The sequence below is a fragment of the Lampetra fluviatilis genome, chromosome 18 (assembly GCF_964198595.1).
Source record: "Lampetra fluviatilis chromosome 18, kcLamFluv1.1, whole genome shotgun sequence".
Taxonomy (NCBI): Eukaryota; Metazoa; Chordata; class Hyperoartia; order Petromyzontiformes; family Petromyzontidae; genus Lampetra; species Lampetra fluviatilis.
In genome coordinates this window covers 4,946,861-4,971,565 of record NC_136292.1, presented here as the reverse complement: position 1 = coordinate 4,971,565, position 24,705 = coordinate 4,946,861, and the positions used below count along the sequence as shown (strand labels likewise).

The 24,705-nt window shown below is 43.1% G+C and overlaps 1 protein-coding gene across 3 annotated transcripts; it reads left to right on the top strand.

Moving 5' to 3' along the window:
- Window positions 1-3,126: 3,126 nt before the first annotated feature.
- On the top strand, window positions 3,127-24,631 carry LOC144937120 (kinesin light chain 1-like). 3 transcript variants are annotated; one of them, XM_078864405.1, is made up of 16 exons: window positions 3,127-3,360; window positions 6,435-6,702; window positions 9,162-9,392; window positions 10,610-10,688; window positions 13,076-13,304; window positions 13,881-13,968; window positions 14,535-14,636; window positions 15,526-15,699; window positions 16,373-16,472; window positions 17,499-17,560; window positions 17,663-17,730; window positions 18,813-18,921; window positions 19,515-19,670; window positions 20,297-20,430; window positions 21,807-21,873; window positions 22,153-24,631. In XM_078864405.1, the coding sequence occupies exons 2-16, from the start codon at window positions 6,454-6,456 to the stop codon at window positions 22,231-22,233; spliced, it is 1,929 nt and encodes a 642-aa protein (XP_078720531.1). In that variant the 5' UTR covers window positions 3,127-3,360; window positions 6,435-6,453; the 3' UTR covers window positions 22,234-24,631. The 3 variants fall into 3 exon arrangements, with proteins under 3 accessions (XP_078720531.1, XP_078720530.1, XP_078720532.1); XM_078864404.1 differs by having other exon boundaries at window positions 3,127-3,370; XM_078864406.1 differs by having other exon boundaries at window positions 3,128-3,370; window positions 17,511-17,560.
- The last annotated feature ends 74 nt before the right edge of the window (window positions 24,632-24,705 follow it).

The window sequence follows — 24,705 nt, the reverse complement described above, 5'->3', positions numbered from 1 at the left end:
ACAGCAGAGAAGCGTTTCCGAAACAAGGTCATTTTAGTCAAGTGGGATTTGGGGTTAGGACACGTTGCAAGAGAGGATGTTGCCCGGTGGTCGAGGCTGACGATGGGATGGACAGCCAAAGAAGGGGAACAACTTAAGGGAACTTCCGCCACAGAAGGGCGCAATGAAATTGGCACGTGGTAACCGGCTAGATCGTTGCATACCGAGACCATGAGAAATGACGATGGCTTGTGCAGGCATTCACTCAGCAATGGTAGATCATGGCTGATTTATGATCGCTTGATAACTCTTGAGGTGGATAATGATACGGATATAAACTGGTGTGACTGTCAATGGGCCTCATTACCACGTGTATCAGGTGTACAGTGCACTGGCCACCAAAGCACCGGGTCTTGTCATGTTGCATTATTGATGGATTCATATCACTCGTAAAATATTCAACAGGGTATGTATGGATTTGCTCTAAACAAACACTTGCATGTTGACAGGGCACTATAGCACAATGCCCATGTCTTGTGCGACGCAGAAGAGTTTGCACATGCTTATGCATTTTGTTTCAGGTCTTTTTTTTCTTTCTTTGGATGTTAAAACATTTTCAGGGCCTTCCTGGAAACGAATTTTGAAAACTCAGGCTTTCTTGCGTAGAGTATTTCATTATTAATGCGTTTGTGTGTGTGATTTCAGGGCAGTTTCCATTATTATGGGATTGGGAGGTAGCTTGGAACCGAAGTACTTGGAGGCCAAGTTTTGTGGAAAGGCGGAGGAGTTGTTAGACCCACATCCACGGCACCGGGGTGACATCTGTCGGAAGCAGTACAGCCAAGTAGTTACAGGCATATCTTAGGGCGGATTTTGAGTTCCTGTATGCATTATTCTCCGATTACTCTTTCTACCGTATGAAACAAAAAATTGGCATAACATTGCAATCAGAAATTATTTAGACTAAGTGGGGCATTCATGGGTAAGTGATCTATTTCAGAATTTATGCATCTATCGATCCACCCTCGACTAATTGGGCAGATTGTCATGGTTTAAGAAAGCATTATTTTTGCCGTCGTTTGACGAACGATGCAGTGGCAAAGATTACCGCTGCTGCAGATGTGGAACCATGAAATAATTTTTTTTATGGCTGGGAATTGATCAATTTACAATGCAATATCAATTTCTAAGGGAGTTATGCTCATGTCGGGGTGGGTGGATGAGCCAGTGGATATATTCTGGAGTCTGATTAATATATTTATCCTGCTTGTAATGGTCAGTAAGGAGGGGGGGGAGGGTGGGAGGGTCGTGACGTCACCACGCACGAACCCGGACCGACGCACTGGGATGCGGGTGACGTCATCACGCAAATGTACGCGGTGACGTCACCACTGCCCACGTCCCTACCCGCACGCCAGCCAGCCAGCCAACCAGGAAGGCAGCCAGAGATATTTTTATTTATTGTTTATAATACAGTGTGGACGAACGTGTTCGGTTTTTGTTTGTGCCACCACTGCTAATACAGGAATTTAAATATAAAATAAGATTAGCAGCATCACCACCACCAACAACAACTTGGGTGGTATTTTCCGATTCTCAATCTGGGTGTGATGATGTGAGAAGCCACGTGACGTAACTGCTGGTGCCGCGTGCTCAGGGTGACGTCACGTTCGGGCAAATAATTCACAATGTAACACGATTTTTATTCCTGGGTACTAAGTGTTATTTTTTAATTGCTTATGCCTCAAAAGTATAGAAAATGGCTGTTATTCCCCACAAACTTTGCTTTTGTGACCAGGACTTTACGTGAAGGAATGACACAAATGCACACGTTTTCTCATTGAAAATAGGTAAATTTCAAAATATCACTACCCAGCAGGGGCGGTTTCTTCATTAGGGCGATTGGGCGACGCACCACCAATGTCATTCAGCCACAGAGTCACGCTAGCCGTCACTGTGCCTCTGGATATAGTCCAATCAGCGTCATGCTACGTTCTGTGGAGTACCGCCTCTTTTTGGGCGATTTCCCTCCGGCTGAGAATCGCCCCGAGTGGCCCCATAGACTTACATTCAAAGATGATTTTTTTCGAACGGGGGGCGCTGCAATGCATTCTCTATGGCTTCCGGGAGGGCTCGCCCTAACGTGCTTACGTCATCATACGTAAGCACGTTTCATCCAACAATATTACTTGTCGCCACCTAGTGGAATCTTTAATAAAATAAACTTGAGTGGTTTGTTTTAATAGTGAGTATAGAAACAAACAAGATGTATTGTAAGAGTCACTTTATTTTTCATTAATATTAAAGAAGTGAAGTTGCCTTTACATGCTTAAGCTGTTAATTTATCCATTGCATGGGTGGACCTTATCCTTATCAATCATCCAGACATTTGCCCCCCCTGAGAGATTTTGCAGGAGCCGCCACTGCTACCCAGGAAGAAAAAAATATTTGTTACAGTGTAATGAATCGTTTCTTCACACTCAAGTGAGTCAGAGCAGGCGACACGCCGCGGTTGTGTACATTATTTCAGAAATACATTATTTAAAAAAACATATATAGGAGAAAGATGGTAAGGGCTACAACACATTGCGAAAGGGGGGTCAGATAGTGCCGTTCTAAATAATAAAGTGCAAACATCAACGGGTGTAGCCACAATCAAGAAATTGAGATTGATCATCAAAATAAAGCATACGAACTATAAAGTGCTGTGTTTAAAAAAAGAAGTTACACAGAAATGACGCTCGCGCCTGCAACAAGAACACAAAATGACGTCACGCGCCTGCAACAATAACGCACACACAAAATGACGTCAGGCGCCCACAACAATAACACACAAAAATCTACGTCACGCGCCTGCAACAATAACACACACAAAAAGTATGTCACGCGCCTGCAACAATAACACACACAAAAAATTGACGTCACGCGCCTGCAACAATAACGCACGCACACAAAAAATGACGTCACGCGCCCACAACAATAACACACAAAAAGACGACGTCACGCGCCTGCAACAATAACGCACACACACAAAAAAACGACGTCACGCGCCCGCAAACAAAGGACACACACAAACAACAATAGATGACGTCACGGCGCGCCTGTGAAATGACGTCACGGAGCCGGGTTCCGCGGCGTCGCGCGCGCGCAGGGCGGCCCCCCCCCCTCATCCCCCGCCATGTTGACAGAATCGCGGCCGCGAGCGGAGGAGCGGCTCCTCCTGCAAAATTAACTCCACGAGCCTCGTCGAATAACCAAAAAAATAACACGACAACAAATAAAATACAAAGATTAAAAGCCATTTGGAATTTGCAAGGGGAATTAAACGAGCGGCAACAGCGGCAGCAGCAGCGGCGGCGGCGGCGGGACGACGAAGCTTGCGTGAGTGTCGGTAATGATTCACCCGCGATTAATAATTTACTTAATGACACGACGACGATTACGACATCCTTGCCCCCCACTAACCTCACCCGTCTTGTGTTCTAAGTGATGTGTTTTTATCGGTTTTTAGTCGACCGGGGACGATCGTGATATTTCTCTCCTCACGCCCGGTTTATTGTGATCATTAAATGTGACTAATAATTTTTATATTTTATCTTTACATTCCACACGGAGTACGTTTGGTTGTTGTGTGATTAAATTAAACTGTGCCTTAATATACAGTATTTGTGTTTTAATGTTTGAATCGCTCCATCACCCCCGTCTAACGGGTAACCCACTGGGGGGAGGGGGGGGCAGCACTTCATCCTACTTGCTGCACTTCCCCCCCCCACAAAGACAAAGATCCCCCGTGTAGCCTTAACAGACTGTAGGGGCAAGTGCTGTCAGCGAGCACCTATGAAGGCCGGTACGGCACACGAGGCGGTGGGTGGCCAGCACCACGCCCGACCGCCTTTGTCTCCCCTGTGGCGATGTTTACAACACGGCACCGGGTATTAATTTGAGGCCGAGTCGACCTAGCGGAGGCCCAGGACCGGTTCAAATAATCGTCAACTGGTTGTTGGCCGTGAGCGGGAATCGAACTCGGGTCGCCGGGTTTGTTGCGCAGCGTAGCGCTAACCGCTGCACCACCGCTCCCTCTCTGATTACCCCCCCAAAAAAAATTAAGCCAACATGTCATACACTCCCACAGGACTTCAAATAACTATGCCACATAGAATGCGCCCCCCACTGCCATCTTTGCTGTCGAGGTCCCCCACTCTGGACACGTGTTCCCTCTTTAACTCAAGAGGCCACGAGACTTTTGCCCTCTTGTTTTAAGCGCGTAAACATATCGTATGTCCTTTAGCCTCTCATTGCACCATCCCGCAATGCTTGTGCTGCCCCCCTTAAAGCCAACAAGCCACGTGCTTCCGATCTTCCCATACCATTGCCTAGCCTTTAAGCCAGCAGGTCATACATATATCCTGCAAGCCCCTATCCCCTTCTTTACTTATCCCATTGGACCCAACACCCCCTATTTATTAATTCTACAGGACTCTCGCTCTGACCAATTGGAAACATCCCCTCCCACATCCCCTGACCTCTCCTGATGACATCTCCCTAACTGGATGGGTGACCTTAACTCACCCTGCTCCTCCCTCCCGGCCATTCTCACACACCAGATGGATGCACCTTCCCCCCCCCACACATAAACTCAATTTTTAGAATCTGAATCTTTATTTTAGACGAGAGGAATCCGATGAGCTATGAAGCTTGTTTTTACAGAAGTCCCTGTGTACATCACAACCCCCTACCAACCCCCAACTGGAGCATACTTTTCACCAACATAAATGCCACCCCCCAAAATATCTTATCTCCTGAATTACCTCTCCTACGTACAGTATTTATTTGACCCATGCAATGTCCCTTCCCTCGCCTGCGCCCACACACTGGACATTGTTTCTTAACTCCCGGACCTAACACGTGCCTCTTGCCCCCCATCATCTACAGTATTTTCACTTTGGGGATAATTTACACCCCCACCCCACTGCTGTACACTGTGTCCTATCCCTGATCACTGGCGTACTTGAATTGGCACTATAGACCTGTTCTTTTCGAATATGTGCAATAGCAGCGCGCAATAACCCCCTTGAATTTAAGTGCTGCTGACAGTGGATATTTGCCACTCGGAGCAGGGACATTGCAGTTTTGACTCAGCAGCAACACCGTCTGCCGATTCCACTTGTGAGTGAGTCAACAAAGCATTTATTTGTCGAGTTTACGTCGTGTCTCTTTACAAAGGTCATTGTGTTAAACTGAACCACTCGTCCGGTTTGTCGGCTGCTTCTGCCTCCCTTGTTTGTTTGAATATTTCCAGGCTGAGAACATGATGCCTTCTTGCTATCAAATACAATGTCAAATATCCTGCAGTAACGTATGTGCAGTCGTATGTAAGGTGATTTTTTTCTGCTCAACTTGATATAATGAGAGATCAAGAAATGCGCATTTCATGCATTGCCTGCAGTATTCCATGTTCAGAGCAATGTAAAGTGCATGGGCAGGATCATATCTTCCACAAATCCACGTAAAAAGAATATGAATATACTAAATACATAAGCGCTACCCTGAAAGAAAATAGTACGATGTAATGTCTGTAAATATATTTTAAGAGGCCATAGTTGCAGTAAAAATGTTGTTTACGTTTGTGTACACTATTTTCATGTCTTCATTAGTAACATGCCATTTTTGTGCCTTGATGTTAATTAGATGCTTTGGGGTTGCTAATTTGTGTCCAATAATTGCTAGGCTGTTGTCTGTGCCGATTTACGAACGTGTCATTATGCTCGTGCGCTGTACAACTGCATGACCGTCTGCCCTTCACAGGCCTCAAGCCTCTGATGTGGCTCGCTGGCCATGGCTTACTAAGAGCATGCTTCATTGACTTTTCCAGTGTCTTCAAGCATGTCAATTATGATTCTGAGAGGTGCACAAAAAATAGGTCATTGATCTGAATCGGTATTGAAGGTCACCGCACGAGTGGTTCTTACTGTAACAAGAAATAGTGCTCGGACACCCACAGACTTGCATTGCTCTATGGGCATCACAGCTTTATACGCGCCTTTTACTTGATAAGTTCGTTGTTTTTTTTCATGGTAAACACAGATGTAATGCATTTTCACACGAGTCTAAGATGAATGTTAAAATTTCATACATTCGACCACTACATTTTGTTGTGACAGACAGAGTAATTTTCTCAGAAGCTTTGTTTTTTATATTTTACATTCATCCCCTTTTAATCCTCATTGTGCTATAGGCATGACATGAGACAATAATTTCATTCGAATCTCTCAGAGCAGTGCGATCCTTCGTGTTCGAGAACAGCCCATAGAAGCAGATGCCACAGAACTATCGCTTGAGATGTCCAGGAAGCTGTGCTGTTTTGTTCTTTCTGTAATCAACACAAACGCGATGGAAAGCACGTGCTATCTATTTTGTGACATGCGACATTCCCCTCTCCCGTGCTTGTTCACCAGGTGCGGCTAGCGGGTGGCCATGTCTTCCATGGCGTGCCCCAAGTCGGATGCCCCAGAGCGGCTGTCGCAGGAGGAGATCCTGTCGAACACGCGCGTCGTGATGCAGGGGCTGGAGGCACTGCGCAATGAGCACCACTCAATCCTGGAGTCGCTCATCACCACGCTCAGCTGCCTCAACCGCGCCGACGAGGGCAGCCTGGTCAGCGAGAAGACCGGCATCATTCAGCACTCGCTCGACTCCATAGAGCTGGGCCTCAGCGAAGCTCAGGTGAGTCTCAGAACGGGACCGGGGAGGTGGTTACATTTGCCTAGCTGAAGCTGGCACGGATAAGATGCAGAATTACCGGCATGATGTGCGTTTTTTTTAGTAGCTGAGATCGATGCGGTTACAGTTTTCCAGTGTGAGGGCAAGTGGATAGTGTTTTCGTAAAAGAACCACACTGGCATGTTTTCTCTCCAGACAGAAATACAATTCTGTTTTACAATAGAGATCATAAAATAAATAATGGTCTTTTTTATACTCTTAGGTTTTTTCGGTAAAGTCACGTAAATACAGTAAATCTAGCTGTGACGGTCCCACCTGATGATGGAGACTTGTGTTGCCTCCGAAACGTCGTGATTTATTATTTTATTTCTATTATTACTTTTATTAATTTTAGTTTTTTACCTACGTGACTTTACCGAAAAAACCTAAGAGTATGAATCCTTGCAGTCACGAATGCTTCAAATCTGGTCTTTTTTATGTTTCAAGATAGTTCCAGGTTTGCATGGCATTACTTTTGTTGTGGCTGTGATGGCAGTGCGCACAGTTGCCTTCTCTTGAATGATGTCATAGGATCTTTAATGTCCCTGTTGGAGTAGACCGTTCACTTTGGTAACGCCCTTAAGCATCGTTGGATAGGAGTGGAAATTGCCAATGACGAGAAAAAAAACGACTTGGCATCGGTGTTGGGGGCATGAATCATGACCAGACGAACCATTTCCATCGCCTTCTGTATAATCGCTCTTGACATTGCCACATGTCAAGGTGGTTATGTTTTCACCGATGTCTGACAGCCTTGCGGTCATTGTCAAAAGATATCCCACCTTTTAATCAGTGGGATAATGACCCATCATCATGCAATTTCTGTGTAGATGTAAAAAAATAAGGCAATAAAAACTCCTGTTTGAATATTGGTTAAATTTTTCTGCAAATTTGTCTTGGCACCATTTTTGTCATTCTTCTGCTCCTAGTTGTTTGGGTATAATTCTATTGTTTGTATAAATGCATTGTGCATCTTTGATGTGCATGTATCTGGCTTTGCTTCTGCATTTAAATAGCCATGCCAAAGAGCCTTGCTTAAGCTTTTGTTTGCATGGATACAGAGGGAGTGTGTTGCTAGGTGTGAGATCACCATAGTGATAACTGACTAGGCTGCAGTACAGTAAAGCCCTATCTCGAAAAGAAATTGCTCACAACGACATTTTCTTTTCACTGCCATTCTTGTTTAGATGCTGCACATGCATTTATCGTTTGAATGAATAAACCATCCACCAAGTTGGTATAGCTATGATTTTTATAATAAAAAATTATATTTATGGATATTATACATAAGCATTGGTTTTCTAATCTAATGTTATAAAAAAAAATTGTATCATTGTACAATTGTAGGGAGCCTAATGTATGATTTTTACAAGTATTTAGGTATGACCACACCGTGGTAGCACGAGACGTTTTCATGAAAAGTCTGGTTTTCCTTTTAATGCAGACAATTACAATTTATCTCAGTAAGTTTAAACTTCAAAGAAATTGCCACATGCTTGAGATGAAGACTAGTTGAACAAGAATTATGATGCGTATCCCTGGCAACGTGATTGAAAGCTTTAATTATTTACATAATATGTTCCCGATTTTCAGATTCAGAAAAAAAATTCGGGCCTAGATAAATTTCGGATGCTCCCGAAATGGTTTTGTTTTGACTGATTCAGGAAGTAAATTTTGTTTTTATTAATTCACAGGAGATAATATTTTCCATGTATTTAACAGGAATTGATGTGAGGTACACCTTTTTCTTGCCACAAGTGATGGCACTTGGCATTGGATTACATTACTTTGTAATGTAAATGCTCCGGAAATCCTGAAAAACATCTGACAATTTCCTTAAGCCAGAAAATATGAAAGTGTTGAAATATTAAACCCCATCCCTCATTAAAATTATGTATCACTCACATTTGCATCTTTACAGTGGAGTAAGTTTGAAAGTGCAAAGAAAGTGGTTCTAAAACAATTTTCCCTAATCCCTAAGGGAGAAAAAATGGATGGAATGCCTGCCCTACTTTAGACGGACATCCAACCGCAAACACTTTGACAGGCTTGCTGTCAAATCCGATTATGTTTTCACTTGTGAATCATTTTATTCTTCAGCTTCACTGCCGTATGAAGGTTCTGGATTTGCAAATTTTGCTTCATAAGTGGCCCCCTCTCAGAACACAATGCATGCCTTGTTGTCGCCATTAACATCTCCTTGAACTGGTCACAACTCCCGGCCGCATGACTTCCAACATGCAGCGCTTACGTCAGCAGGGACTCATGACACACAAAAGATGATTGCCCTTGTTTAAATTAAAATGTTTAGGTCTGAAAAAGCCCACGGAGTATGTTGGCAATTCCGGAATGCGTCTGCCCATACCATGTCCCCCCTCTGTACCCGCCGGCTGGCTCTCACCCCCTTGCGTGGCGTGGCGCAGGTGATAGTGGCGCTGGCGTCGCACCTGGGATCAGTGGAGGCGGAGAAGCAGAAGCTGCGCGCTCAGGTGCGGCGACTGTGCCAGGAGAACGCGTGGCTGCGCGAGGAGCTGGCAACGGCACAGCAGCGGCTGCAGCGTAGTGAGCAGAGCGTGGCGCAGCTTGAGGAGGAGAACCGGCACCTGCAGTTCATGGGGCAACTGCGCAAGTACGACGACGAGGCCTCGCCCCCCGTGAGTTTCCTTCCGCTGCAGTGTTTTATTTCGTCAGATTTTCTTTTTGCATTTAAGTCATCGTTATAGTTCATTCCGTTTTGCCAAATTAGCCCAATTGTAATATTAGCATATCAATGAATTAAATCATAGTTCTCGCACTCGTAAAAATCGATTTTCATCGGTACGTTGTTACGAGACTGCCGTTTAACTTGGGCTCGTAGAAAACAATCATAACAAAAGCACCATAATCTATGGCACTGTTGTGTGAATTTTTTTTGTTCTGAAACATACCGCTACCGCTAATTGGAATTGGTTTTATGGCTCATAAGCACAGTAATGCGAAATCTAATTGACACGGCACAACCGTGTCTGGGAGAAAAGTGGAAAGATAGATTTGGGTGGGCGGCTGGGGTGAGGGCTACCTCTTTGTTTTAGCGCAATTTTTCAGAGCAGCAGTATTTAGCACTTTCGTACCATTTTTTTTGTATAACCTTTTATATAGGCATGTTTAATACATCGATATTGAACAACAACTTTGGTAGTGCCAAAGGCAATCTCAGAGGCAAAGGCTGCATTGATTGTGTTTAATTTGGCAGTAAGACATGGGAGGTCACAAGTTGGCACTGCATTGTTGTTGCCTAGGTGCGTAGTGTTAATTGCTATTTTTTTGTTGGGCCTGAGGGTTAACTTTTGTACAAGTCTCTAAATGTGGTGATATCAAAGCTCTGTTTGAAGACATTCTATGTTGTTACTAGATTCAAAGCTTTCGTGACTGCAGGAATTACTCTTTGGTTCTTTTGGTAAAGTCACGTATAAATAAGTTAAATAATAATAGAATACGACGTTTCGATTGCAACACAAGCAATCGTCATCAAGTACGAATGAATGAGAAAACAAACCTAGTAAACTTAGAAATATGATGCAATACAACACAGAGAGCCGGCTAACATAAGTCAACACCCTGCCCGGTTGATTGCGTTCTTCCAGGTTGGGTGTTGACATTTTAATTGCCCGTGTTGCTCGTTACGATGTTTCAGATCAATTTAAACGCAAAACATGCACGCTTAAATACACCTGAAGTCTAATTTTGTATTTTTTAAATTTCTCCTATCTGAACTGTTTGATGTGACTGCTCCTCTTTGAAAATGGATTACCAGCGAGTGAATTGTATAATTGGAGTGTGTGGGTATACAGTTTAGGTGCCACGGGGGTTCACAGCTGATTGATCTTTACAGGAGGAGAAGGATGGAGAGTCCTCCAAGGAGCCCCTTGATGACCTGTTCCCAAACGACGAGGATGAGCAAAGCTCCAGCAGTGAGTGTTGGCGCGTCCTTGCAAACACAGGATGCTCTCAACCGCAGCCGGTCAAAGTCTCTCATCTTGCCTTTTTAAGCTCTCATTTATTTTAGAAATATCAGACAGATCTTTTGGTTGTTTGAAGTTGGTTTGTTGTGTGAACATTTTTTTATTATTGAAAATGTGTCTTCCTAAAATTGGCTTCCATGTTAATGATCTGCTTTCAAGGCTTCTCTTTGCTATCTCCCTTTGTAGTTTATATAATGACTACACGGTACAGTGTATGATGTGGAAGTCACAGCAAGTGGAAGCCTTCTGCCTTCTCGGAATTGTAAATAACTCGTATCACACTACAGTCTTTCTTGCAGTGCAAGTAGCCTTTTAGGTTAAGTGCTTTGTGCTGCAACTTTTATACTATTATTTGGGCATTGCTGACCACGGAAAAAATGTGCAAATAACAAGCTCTTATTGTGGCTTATACGCCACGTTTCTTTTAAAATTATCCCAGTGTTCTAACATTCCAGCTTCACATGCTTACATTTTTGTTAAGATCTCTCTTGGCAGTTTTAACTGTTCACAGACGTAACCGTTTACAGCCGGTAACAGCTATGCTAGGCAGCGGCCTTGGAATGTGCCAAGTGTAACACGTGAATCTAAAGTGTCACATTGTGTTTATCACGCTCTTTTGTTTCCCTTCTGTTGTTGAGCGTGAGACTCGCGAGGGCTCTGCTCCTCTTCCTTACGGGGTGTACAATAAATCACCCAATGCCGCCGAGGGATTGCAGTCTCTCCCATTCCAGACAACTTCTCCATTATTTGTGCTGCCCACAATTGTAGGCAGCATAAAATCGCTATTGTATGTGTGCACCTGATGTGTGAGCATTTGTGCTGTTGCCACTTGTCGTTTGAACTGTGTGGCCAGGTGTGTGTGTGTCTCTATGCTCCATTGTTATCAGTGGTATTGGGTTTTGTTTCTTAGTCTATATTGTATACTTGTTTAGTTTCATATTTGTATGGTAGTTCTTCGTGTTATATTGCAGTATTTTGTGTGTTTTATATCACGTTACATTTGGCTGTTTTGTACAGAGACAGGTAATGTTTTGCCAGACTAGGATCCCAGGGAAAAACGTTTGAAGGGATGCCTTGAGCTCTACTACTTAGGAATAGGTAGGCTCTCCTGGTAGGGATATCAATGTTATATCAATCAAATTAAGTGAAGACCCAGCAGCTTATGGTCAGCACATGTATTGCTTCACCAATGGTACTACGGGATGTCCAAGTGAAAATAGCATAGGTTTCTATCTAAAATCTTACTTGGTCGTCTGCAATGTGTGCATTAAATAATGTCCGAAGCAAAGCTGAATAGCTTGGCAATGAATAAGTAATAAGGTTGAACAATTGCATGCAACCGGAATGCCAATGTATTTAGTATGTTAAGTCGATGCAAGACCTTTTTCGTATTTCCTTAAAATCACCTTTTTGGATATTTTATTTGCTCCATAGCCATTTCAGAAGGCGTTAATTTAAATGCATGTTTCCATTTTCCCCACAGTACTTTGAATCATTATTTGATGCACAGTTTCCTAAAATGTAAAATGGCTTGCCAAACAGCTAAAATGGTTCATTCCAATTATACGTTCATCCATTGTATCTTGACAATTTACTCACCCGCCAGCAAATAGCCAATATAAATAGCACATTTATTCAACTAGATTTTATATATATTTCCCGCATTTGTCTTCCCGCAGAAGTGATCCTCACATCATGAAGATGTAGAGCCTTTAATTTGGCACATTCCATTAAAGCAAGGGTGGGGAAAATACAACTGATCGGCCTTGTGTGACCTGCGACTTCATTTCATTCAGCATGCCACTTGAATTCAGCTTCCAATCAGGATTTATCTTATCCAATGCAAGCATCTGAGCTACACCATTCGGGTACGAGAGGGGGAATATTTTCTACCTAGCAACAGTGCTTCTAATTTTAGCGCACTTAGCTACTTTTGTCAATACAAGGGCCTCTTGCCGTGACAGAAGTGACTATTGTGTGTTTTATTGTTGTTTTTATCCTGCAGTATTCCACTGCTGGGCAAAGATCTCCATGTTTTCCATCCTTTTCTTAGTTGTTCTGGAGTATCTAGCAGTGACCTCCAAACTCCTTTATGGTTTCATCTCGCCATCAATGCATCCGTCTTCCCCCATGCCTTCTATTGGTATCTGTCGTAAATTTTGTCCAGCTGTCTGTTTTGTTACGTGACCTGCGACATGCAAATTCCATCTCTCTTTAAAGGCAAAGCTTCCACCACCCCAAAATGAAAGGGTGACAGAAAGAGGCAAAAAAGCAATCCATCCGGCACTGCCCACCAGTGACACGTGCATCCCCCGGTTTCTGTGCTTCCACCACAGTGACCCAGTCTCGAGGCATATCGGGCGCGGCGGCGGCGCAGCAGGGCGGCTACGAGATCCCCGCGCGGCTGCGCACGCTGCACAACCTGGTGATCCAGTACGCGTCGCAGGGCCGCTACGAGGTGGCCGTGCCGCTCTGCAAGCAAGCGCTCGAGGACCTGGAGAAGACGAGCGGCCACGACCACCCGGACGTGGCCACCATGCTCAACATCCTGGCGCTCGTCTACAGGTGGCTGTGCTGTGTCCTCGGCACTTGTTTTAATAATAATAATAATGCAATTTATAACGCGCGCAAATTTGCGGACGTAACGGCCGCAACTCAGAGGCGCGGAGCCAAGCTCATTTAATTTTCTTATTTTCCGTGCGGCGTGGCTTAGATGCTCGATCATGTGCAGTGCTTGCCATATTCATACTTTAAAATAGATTTTTCTGGGTTTTTCCAGTAACATTGAGCACAAAGTCAGTATGCACAGATAAGCACTCGGCAACACATTTGAAACATGTTTTGACAACGCAAAATATGCACGGGTTAGACTTAAAGTTAACTAACGTGTGGATTCAGGGTGAATAGCGTGGCCAGTGATCATGAAAAATTAGTGATAGCTGTGGGATATAATGTATCCGAGTAGATTTCAAGTGAAGATTTGGAGCAAAGAAATCTACAACCCTGCAGGTGCATTATTACATTTCAGGATTATGAGCGATGGCTTGAGGTATTCTTCTAGCAATGGATTGCCCATGGCTAATGATTGTGATGACGATGAGTTTATCTTTTTTTCTGTCAATTGTGTGTCCATTTGTATAGGGATCAGAACAAGTATAAGGAGGCAGGGAACCTCCTCAACGATGCCCTGGCCATCCGAGAGAAAACCCTGGGCAGAGATCATCCAGCCGTGAGTTGCTTCATGCTACAACAGTCACTCGATTACTCGAGGGGCATGCACAACACGGAGCAAGATCACAGCTAAAGAATCTTATCTACCCTCTTAAAAAAAGTCAAGACATTGCTTGATAAGAAAGGTGTTTAATTGAGGGGCATGGTAATTGAATTGGTATTTTTTATTCAACAATATTTTACATGATGTCTGACCAGCTGGCGGCAGTGGTCAGAGCCCCCGTGTCTCACCGATCAAAGGGCAGAGTTCAAAATCTGGTACGGGCCTTTTGTGCCTCCTGAGCCTCGGTAAAATGAGCACCACTTCAATACGCATCAAGAGTGGTTGTCCTGTGGATAGTGACCCCCGTCGTGGAAATTTTGAATTACCACCACTGTATCAGGGCTGTTAAATGGAGATCAGAATCAGAATATGTATTTTCCTGGTGGAATCCGATGAGCTATCAAGCTCTTGTTCACAGATGTCCAGTAGAGATGAACGCAATGCCATGCTTGGGGTGGAACTTATTTTTTTAATGAAAATGCATGAAATGCATGCATTCTCTTGTATTTGTTTTGCTTCAGGTGGCAGCCACACTCAACAACTTGGCAGTGCTGTATGGCAAGCGTGGCAAGTACAAGGAGGCGGAGCCCTTGTGCAAGCGTGCGTTGGAGATTCGCGAGAAGGTAAAGGCACTGGTGCATGGCCCACCTACTAGTCTGCCCCGTGGAATCGCTGCCATGCCTTGCGGGAGTTAGCAGACGCTCTTGATAAGAGAGCGTTGTAAAGGATGCCATTCACACGGTTGTGAAAATATGTAGTGGTAAACAGATTAATGCAAAGCAGTAAGCTGAGCATTCAAGGGCAAATACTGTGTTTGTGAACTGTTATTGGTTTTAAAAATATTTTTATATATGCGGAGTACATTGGTAAATATACAAAGCTCTACTTTTAAATGTCTGTTATCCCCCTGAAGGTAAATATTTCTGATTGAGGCAAAGAGTCCCACAGTAATATAACAGATTCATGAAAAACATTTCCTGAATGGCAGTCAGCCAAAATGATGACGTCTTCGTTGTCTCAGTTACAGCACAAAAAAAATACTTGTTATTTATATCAACCTAAATTTCGATTTAAAGCTTTCGTGACTGCAGGGATTCATCTTCTTGGTTCTTTCGGTAAAGTCACGTAGAAGGGAAGTAATAAAATAATAAAAATAAAACATAATAAAATAAAATAATTCTCACGAATTTTATTTTATTATATATCAACCTATTTACGTATAATTTTGCTGAAGCACCAACTTCATGTCATCTGTTATACGGGTTGATATCCTAGATACATTTATTAAAAGCCCCAAATGGATTCCTAATGGTCAGCATAATGATGTATAATCACTACAGCATTCGTTAAACCGGTTAATATGACTCCATTCCAGACAGTTATAAACCGATTCATTTTTTAGCCGTCAACCACACACTGGTACCCGCATATATTATTTCATAAATAAACGGTTTACATTTGAAATTGTGCCCGACATTGGCTCTGTTTGTGATGGACTTGCTGCCGTGACAGGTGCTGGGAAAGGACCACCCAGACGTTGCCAAGCAGCTAAACAACCTGGCACTGCTGTGCCAGAACCAGGGCAAGTACGAGGAGGTGGAGACCTACTACCGGCGGGCTCTCGACATATACCTGCTGCAGCTCGGCACCGATGATCCCAACGTCGCCAAGACCAAGAACAATCTGGTCTCAAGCCGCCCACATGCTCATTAGCACTCTCCCGTGTGTGTTTTGATTGTGCCCCATGTGGTTGTTGGTTGTGCCGCGTGTTGTTGTTTGTGTCGCGTGTTGATGGTTGTGCCGCATTTTGGTGATTGTGACGTATGTTGTTAGTTGTGCCACGTGTTCTTGCTCCACGTACTGGGAACTTATGCAGGAGATGAATTGAGCTGCTCACTTTTTCCCTTGATTTTAGTGTTGCCCTCTAATGCTATATAATTATAATTAATGCTACATGATTATATAGCACTAACGGTTAGTACCCGGCACGAGCGACAGAGGGAGAGGAAGTGAACAGCTCATTTAATTTTCTTGTAGAAGCTTCCAGGCCTTGGAACAAAACATCAGGCATCGTGACGAACAACACACAGTATCTATCTTCTTGGTTCTTTCGGTAAAGTCGCGTAGAAGGGAAGTAATAAAATAATAAAAATAAAACATTAAATAATTATCACGTTTCGGCCACAACGCAAGCAGCCGTCCTCAGGTGAAGTATCTACCTTAAAAATGCCACTCCGTATGTATTATTAGGATGATTTACCATGTTTGAACTGAGGTTGGCTCGTCAGTAGAAACTTTCCTCTTGTGTGATGATGTTGCCAGTGTCCTTTAGTGCATTGTCCATTGTTTGTGTTACCAGGCGTCGTGCTACCTGAAGCAGGGAAAGTACAAGGATGCTGAGGCCCTGTACAAAGAAATCCTCACGCGGGCACATGAGCGGGAGTTCGGCTCTGTCGATGGTAATTCCCTCTTACCGAGTGCTTCAACGTAGTAATGCCCTACAACGTTGTTTATATATCGGTAATAATACTGCTTTTAAAATGTTGTTGTTTCTATCGTTAAAACCATCCTGAAAAGATGTATGCAGTTTTATGGCCATTCCTCGAGGTGTTAACTTTATAAATTCTGTCTTGAATAAAATTGTTTTACTTGGGTATTGCCAGTGTAGCTGCTATGATACATCTTATTTGATTCACCAGCCGTTTTGCGTTGACTTGTTTTTGTGGAATCATTTGTAATGCTTTTAAAGTCAACGATTGTTTTTTTACTCTCTTGTAAGTCACATCATGGTAAGATAGACTGTACTTTTACTCAAGTGCTTTTAGAAGTTCCACACCGAGACCTATCAGGAGTAAAAAAAACCCACGGTATACTTCACCACACTGATCGGTGCGGCTTGGTGAAGAGGTTAAGGCAGAACCAGTTCTGATATCACTTGCCACTGACGTTGGCCGTGGCCTTCAATCGTACTTGGCTTTCTCGTTCATATCTTAATTTTAGAACTTTCGTGACTGCAGGAATTATTATTTGGTTCTTTCGGTTAAGTCACGTCTAAAGATAAAATAATAAATTAAATTAAATAATAGAATACGACGTTTCGATTGCAACACAAGCAATCATCATCAGGTATAATGAAATAGCGACATAAAATCTAACCAGAAAACTATAAACAGACATATTAGCAGACAGATATCTTGGTGATATCTGTCTGCTAATATGTCTGTTTATATGTCTGTTTATAGTTTTCTGGTTAGATTTTATGTCGCTATTTCATTATACCTGATGATGATTGCTTGTGTTGCAATCGAAACGTCGTATTCTATTATTTAATTTAATTTATTATTTTATCTTTAGACGTGACTTAACCGAAAGAAACAAATAATAATTTCTCGTTCATAGTGAAGTAAGATATGCATTACGCTTTTAGTTACGCGTTATATAAACGGATGATTGATGTTGATTGCTTTTTTTTACGTAATATTAAGCTTGTGTTGCAGGTGAAAACAAACCTATATGGGTCCACGCTGAGGAACGTGAACAGAGCAAGGTGAGCTTAGCCTTCATATACATAATGCAACGTTTGGTAGTCGTGGCATTGTTAAGAAAGCGTGATCCTACATCATTCACGAGTGATGTATTTCGTCGGCAGGGCAAACAGAAGGAGGCACTCCCTTGTGGGGAGTACGGTGGCTGGTACAAGTCTGGAAAGATAGACAGGTAAATCTCTAATTGCCTTTATCCGTCATGCATTAAATGTGCGCTCACGGCTGAGTTCTCAACACATTGCCAAATGTGATGGAACGGCAGTTGAGCATTTTTCAATTTAGACCTAACCTAATTGTTTTTCTTTTATTTAAAAAATTACTTTTCTCAAGGTATCACTTTTTGTGCATTCATTAAATTTCCCTCTGAATTTCTTAAAGAGTATAAATGAGTATGAGGAACTACTAATGAGTATGAGTAGACATTAAAAACACTGATGTAAAGTAAAACTAAAGTTTTTTTTTGATGATGACTCATTGGTAACGGGTTGTTAACACAATTGCTCTTAAACGAGACTCAGGAGGACTCAAAAGTTTTTGGAAATTGCAGGCGAGATTATGGTCCGTGACATCTTTAAGTTTTCACAGCTGATCATAATCCAAATGCGGTTTTATGGGTTGGGTCTACGCGTCATCTCTTCTCTCAAGCTATCGCCACCCGCTGCTACGGGCACCTTCAGGAGTTCAATCGCTGAAGTGTGGGAAACCACACTTGGGATGTGCGACACGTGCGTGTGTGTGTGCATGTGTGTAGTGTAGCAGTTAGCGCATTGCGCAACAAAAGTGACAACCCAGGTTCGATTCCCGCTCACGACTAACACCAGTGACGATTATTTGAACCGGCCCTGGGCCTCCCCGAGGTTGACTCAGCTTGAAATGAGTACCTGGTGCGATGTATTAACATCGCTACTGGGGAGACAAAGGCGGCCGGGCGTGGTGCTGGCCACCCACCCCCTCGCATGACCTGCTTGCCTTCATAGGTGCTTGCTAACGGCACTTGCCGCAACAGTCTATAACAGGCTATACGGGGGGGGGGGGTCTTTGTCTTTGGCATGTGTCATCATGCTAACAAAACCCAACGTAACTGGTATTGGTGAAAATCTCAATGCTGAAATAAATTACCATTGGGATTACACACAACAGCAACATCGCCACCCTGTTGCGAAAACTTGGCAGGACCCTCCTCTAAAAGAGTCTGGAGAACCCAGCAAGGCCTTCTTGGGTAAAACGGTGCTCGCAATAATGTCTCGGTTGCAGCTACACAGTGACCAACACTCTGAAGAACCTCAGCGCTCTTTACCGGCGGCAGGGCAAGTTCGAAGCGGCAGAGACGCTTGAGGAATGTGCCTCGCGTTCCCGCAAAAAGGTAAGAGTGGGACAGCTTTAAGGTCGCCAAACACTGTTTAAAGTGAACCAGAGGGAGATCACCTGTTAAGGGGGTATCCCATTTGTAGTGTGGTGCTTTGTGCTGTATTAGTTAAGAGTCTGCACAAGCAATATATCATTTACATGATGGGAGGGGTGGAAGTAATAGCATTTAGGTTAGAACAATGTTTCCTGTAATGATCAATTATTGGTTTACTAATTTAAAACTTAAATTGGGTGACAAAACTCATACGAAGAGGTATATGCCACAATGCTATTTTATATTTCTAAAAAGCCAACATGGCAATGGTAATTTTTGTAAAAAAAAAAAAATGCAGTACAATGGCGCATGTCCGAATTACTGGGTGACTGAGGAAAAGGCAGATATGTGAATAGCTCACATATGAGTTAACTTCTGCAGAAAATTACGGTTACACCACACACAAATACTGCACTTGGGTGGAGGAAGTTAATTGACAAGGGCGGCGGCTATGTGACCGTTGGATATGCGGTGGTGCTGCATTGTCAATGGCGGTTAATTAACGTGCACAAGCTCGCTCGACCATCTGCTGGCATGGTCCCTCTGCCATGCAGGGTGTGCACCAGCCCAGGGTGTCGGACGTGCTCTACGACAACGAGGTGTATGAAAAGCGCCGTGGCCAGAATGGCACGAGCTTCAGTGAGTCGGGGAAGGTGGACGGAGACGCAGAGGCCAAGCGGGACCCAGGAAAAGTCCCGGAGTGCAACGGGGTATGTATGTACATGTATGTTGAATGTCTTGTTCGCAACGTACGTAGCCAACCGTGCTAATCGGAGGTGCGGGGGAAGAACTAAACACAAAAATAAGTTAAGAAACTAGTTTTCAATATAGATTTAAAAGTCCATAGCTCCAGTGGCTTCCTAATACCGGAAGGAAGAGCGTTCCAGACGGCCACAGAAGCGCATCTGAAAAACGCGCGATGCGGTGACCATCTTTCTTCAATGGCTTTCCAAAAAAAAAAGTGCATGAACACCAATTGGGAAGCTTCTGTCATGCTTAGATATAGCCTGGGGCCATTGTGTATAGAGACACGAATTCAATTAAAATGTCGTGTGATAAGGTTTCTATTCGTTCAGATTGTGGCTCTGGTATATTTAGATATATTAACATGTGTAATGAAATCCTAATTGAACTTGTGGAGTCTTTCCCCCCCCCCCCCCCCAATAACCTTTAAGGTTCTTAGTTCCCAGACTCAACACTTCAGGCGATGCAAACTCGCAGCCGTTAAGAGCTGGAGCCATTAAATTTTAATTCGGAAATGTTAACCTGACGAAAGTATAGAGACAATAAATATACAAACTGCAATACGTTTAAAATACGTGAACGTCGTGTACAGGAGGGAGGCGGTGGGCTCAAGAGGAGTGGCTCCTTCAGCCGTCTCCGTGCCTCCATTCGGCGCAGCAGCGAGAAGCTGGTCATGAAGCTCAAGGGCAGCAGCAGCAACAAGGAAGCCGACAGCAAGAACCCTGGGTTGGACATCGCATCCACCAACTCGCCAATGTTATATATTAGTTAACTTTCAAGAATTAAGGAGTGTTCTGAAAACGTTATAAGCTGCAGAATCTCATATTCTTAGGTTTTTTGGGTAAAGTCACGTAGGTAAAAAATTTAAATTAATAAAAGTAAAATAAAATAAAAATCACGACGTTTCGGAGGCAAACGTCGTGATTTTTTATTTTATTTTACTTTTATTAATTTAATTTTTTTACCTACGTGACTTTACCGAAAAAAACCTAAGAATATGAATCCTTGCAGTCACGAAAGCTTCAAATATAGAACTGCAGAATCTCTTTGTATGTATGGGGCGCTGCTGTGGCAAGATGTTAACTACCTTGCCCGGTATATACAGGCCGTGGGCTCGATCCCGACACCCGACGCCTGTATATATGGAGTTTGCATGTCTCTCTCCCCGTGGTTGCGTGGATTTTCCTCCGAGTCCTCCTGCTTTACCCTCCACGTTTAGAAACGTGCGTTTTAGAGTATTTGGCTGCTATAAATTTCCACGTGATAAGCCACTTCGTTGAGCTTTCATTTGTGACCAGGTTGCTTCTGAAAAAGCTATATAGCTCAGTGGGCTTTACCTCGTAAAATAAAACAAATAGTTGAATAGTTTTAGTTTAGTATGTATGTTGAAATTCTTTCACACCATACACAGTAGGAGGATCAATCTTCTGCAATTCACATATTCAAAGGGGGGCAATAAACTGATTTAAAGAACTACAAACCCATTAGCCTCTTGGCTTACATTCATAGTTTTTTGGAGATCAGTGGGAAAACATTTAGATCACTGCCAAGCAACCATGGAAGGCTTGGAGAAATGCTTCTCAACCATTGGTAGCAAATGCTACTGAACAGGTTGTGTAAAAGACTAAATTAATTTCAATCACCATTGTGCCCAGCGTTTGCTTACATGGATTGTAAAGTCTTCCAATGAGCTAGCGTGTATTATCTTTAAATGGTTGATGTTTTTATAAGACATGCACGTAACTTCTCCTTTTACTGGGGGGAAGGGTACATTTGTACAGCCCCCTGCCAATCCCCTGCTGGTTGTATGTTTTAACTTGTTTCTCACCGTACGTAGCCAACCCCGCTAATCAGAGGTGTGTGGTAGAAGGCCTCTGTCATGTCAGCAATTATGTGGGATATTGACCCTAGTTTACCACGCAGGTCAATGTGGATTGGCCAGAGGTGTGCGGGAAACCCAGGACTGATTCAGATCAGTGACCATTATTATCCGTAGCCAGGAATAATACTCAGGTTGTCGGGTCCATAGTTGCGTGAGCCACCGAGCCATTGCTGTACCCCCGTGTTTTAATACCATGTCCACGTGGGTTTTTTTATTGCAGCATGAAACGTGCCAGTTCTCTGAGCACGCTCAACGTTGGTCCCAAAGCCGAGGATGACGCCTACCAAGTAAGGCCAGCCCTGTCTCTTCTCTCTTAAGACACCCTTTTTTTGTAGCCATCTGTTCTGGACACCCTTGCCCCTTACCTAATCTTCCGTAGTCCTTCGTGACCCTAATCAGTCTTGCACACCACTTGCTTTTGTGAAGCCTTATGTCGACATTTGTCACTTGCCTAAAAATACTGTGGAGTTTAAAATAGTCTGGTTTGAGGTCGGTGTTAAGAAGTGATTCTTGTGTTGTGATCCTTGTCCCCCCACACCTCTCACCCTCTTCCTGGTGCTCTGCAGAAGTCACTGAACAAAACCCAGGGTCTGAGCGCAAGCCACTCGGACTTGGCCCGGCGGGGTTCCATTGAGAGCACCAGCTAGGAATGTCAGAGCAAACATTAATGTACACACCGACCATTCTCTTTACGATAGATCCATTCACACATCTACACAGCCTTCCATGCCTGTGCCAATTTCATTTGTCCTATATGTTCTACCCATATATTGATATAATCACCCATTGCCTGTGTTCCGTGATTTGATGGTTGACTGCCTGTAGAACAAACTTGGAAGCACAGTTTTGTTGGTGGAATTTTGAATTCGAAGTAACGGGCAATCTACACAGTTACTTCATCAGCTTATTAGTTGGTTGCAATTTAGAGGTACAATATCAGCATTAAATGGAGTAAAGTGCGTCTACAAGCCCTTGAGCCTGATCGTTAAGATTGCTCATTTTCATTGAATCGTTCATTTAAAAATGTTGTCTTAATTTTTTTTTTACAATCCCTGTGTAGCGAGAAAACCCACACTCTATACTCAGGATTCAGAGAAAAGTACAAATATATTAGAGATATATCCTGATATAAATGTATATGTCTCATAAAAATAAGTTTATGGTTGCCAATTCGCAAATGGTCACCGTTTGCAAGACGAGACAGAACCATGTTGGGCTCACTATAAATGAGCAAACAGTGGTCATGCACAATTGAGATCGCAGAACAAAAGTGTGTGATATCTGTCGGGAGTCGGACACAGCTGGAATTTGCAGCCGAGTATGTAACACCTAGGAGAGCTGTTGAAGTGGAACAGAATCAAAACGATGAAATAGAGGCAGACTTGGACGACGTGTGGAGTGCTTTCTGAAAACTGAACTTGATCATGAAAAGCAACGTACCGATGTGCCTAAAGTCGAATGTTTTATGCAGTGTGATATTACCTGCTAAGACGTGTATCAGAAACATGGACATTAACAAAGAAAATGGAACCAACTGAAAAGTGTGCACAGCATGTCGAGGTGCTTGCTTGTAATTACATTGAGAAACACACGGAATATGTATCGGTTAAAGATAACATGCTGACTGTTACGAAAAAAAGTGGGCTTGATAAGGACGTCGCTAGGAGGGATGATGGCCAAGAATGTTTATGGAGGGGCAGTCAAGGGATGGAAAAAGTCTTAGAGAACATCCATCGCGTAAATGGAGCAATAACATTGTCTCGTGCGCTGGGTGGATTATTACATCACAGAATAGTGAGAGAAAGCGATGACTTGGTGAGGACCTCGTCCAGCAGTGGATTGATCATGGTTATTGCTGACATTTGGCTTTGCTCCATATAGAAGTGATTTGTAAACGGATCTGAAGGACTTGGCACAAAGAAGATTCATCTTTTTGTTTCGAAGGCCTTTAACCGGAAACACTTGACTAACAATCCCAGCTTCTCATAAATTATCATATCTTAGTCAATTGCAATGTAATAATTACATATAGAGGACCTACTAAGATCATATGAAAGGCAACTTGTGGTAGAATATAAAACGTGTATTGCTGTATATTTACTAGTACTGTACTTTGTAAGGCAAGCATTAGAGCATGCTAGAGTATGCATCATCTTTTCCCTCATTTTCTCAAAGAGAAGTGCTATGATTTTCTAGACTGTTTACAGTTTACCATTGTAAATAGAACGTACATGTTTAAATTATTGAATTTTGTAGATAGTTTAAAAAAAGTCGGGAGGCATATGAATAAAGAAATACAATTTGTTTAGCTTATTACAAGTAGGGCTCTTATTATTTACATTTCAAGTGGCTTTTTGCCAAAGTGAAAAATCACCGGAGGCAGGATTACATTTGCCAACCGATAGGTTTCGAGCCTTTGTCTCAACCCCAAATCCAACCCACCGAAGCTGTGTGATTGGATTGGCTTAAGTGCCTGCCAGTGGCCCAAGCTAAAGGTGCTGCCCCCTGGCTGCTGTCTGTGTGGACGAGGGCACGTTGCCCCCGCCCCCTCCCCTTGTGTTTGTCCCGCGTTCTTTGTCCCGTGTTTCAACGCTGAACATCCATCCAAGTGCGTTCTAGAATGTATCCGCTTTAAGACATGCAATGCAACATTTAAAAAAAAACCTGAAATCATTTTATCCTCAGCAGATATGAATGCGATTTCAGATTGTCTGTGGTTGAGCAATGCTTGCACTAAATATGTAAAAGGAAACCATTAGTTTCATTTATGAAGTACTTAAAAAGTCTGTATTTTGTCACCTATGACCTTAAGATTTTAGCCATTTGTTCCTTGTCTTTTGGATGCTATATAGGCGCATGTTATCTTGTGGTGCCAGCCAAGTTCTCTGTCTTGAACGTACCAGTTCCATTGTGTAAACTGATGTAGGTTTGTAGTTTTGAAAGCTTTGAGAGTTATATCGCTAGAACGTGGACCAGACATTTCCTTTGGTTACATTGAAGCAGTTGAGTTTAGATGGCGATATACAATTAAACGTTTCAAAAACATGTGTCCCTGTTTTTGCAAGTTATTTACACAAGTACTGTTATACATTTAAGTGAATAGCTTCAAGTTGGGAGCT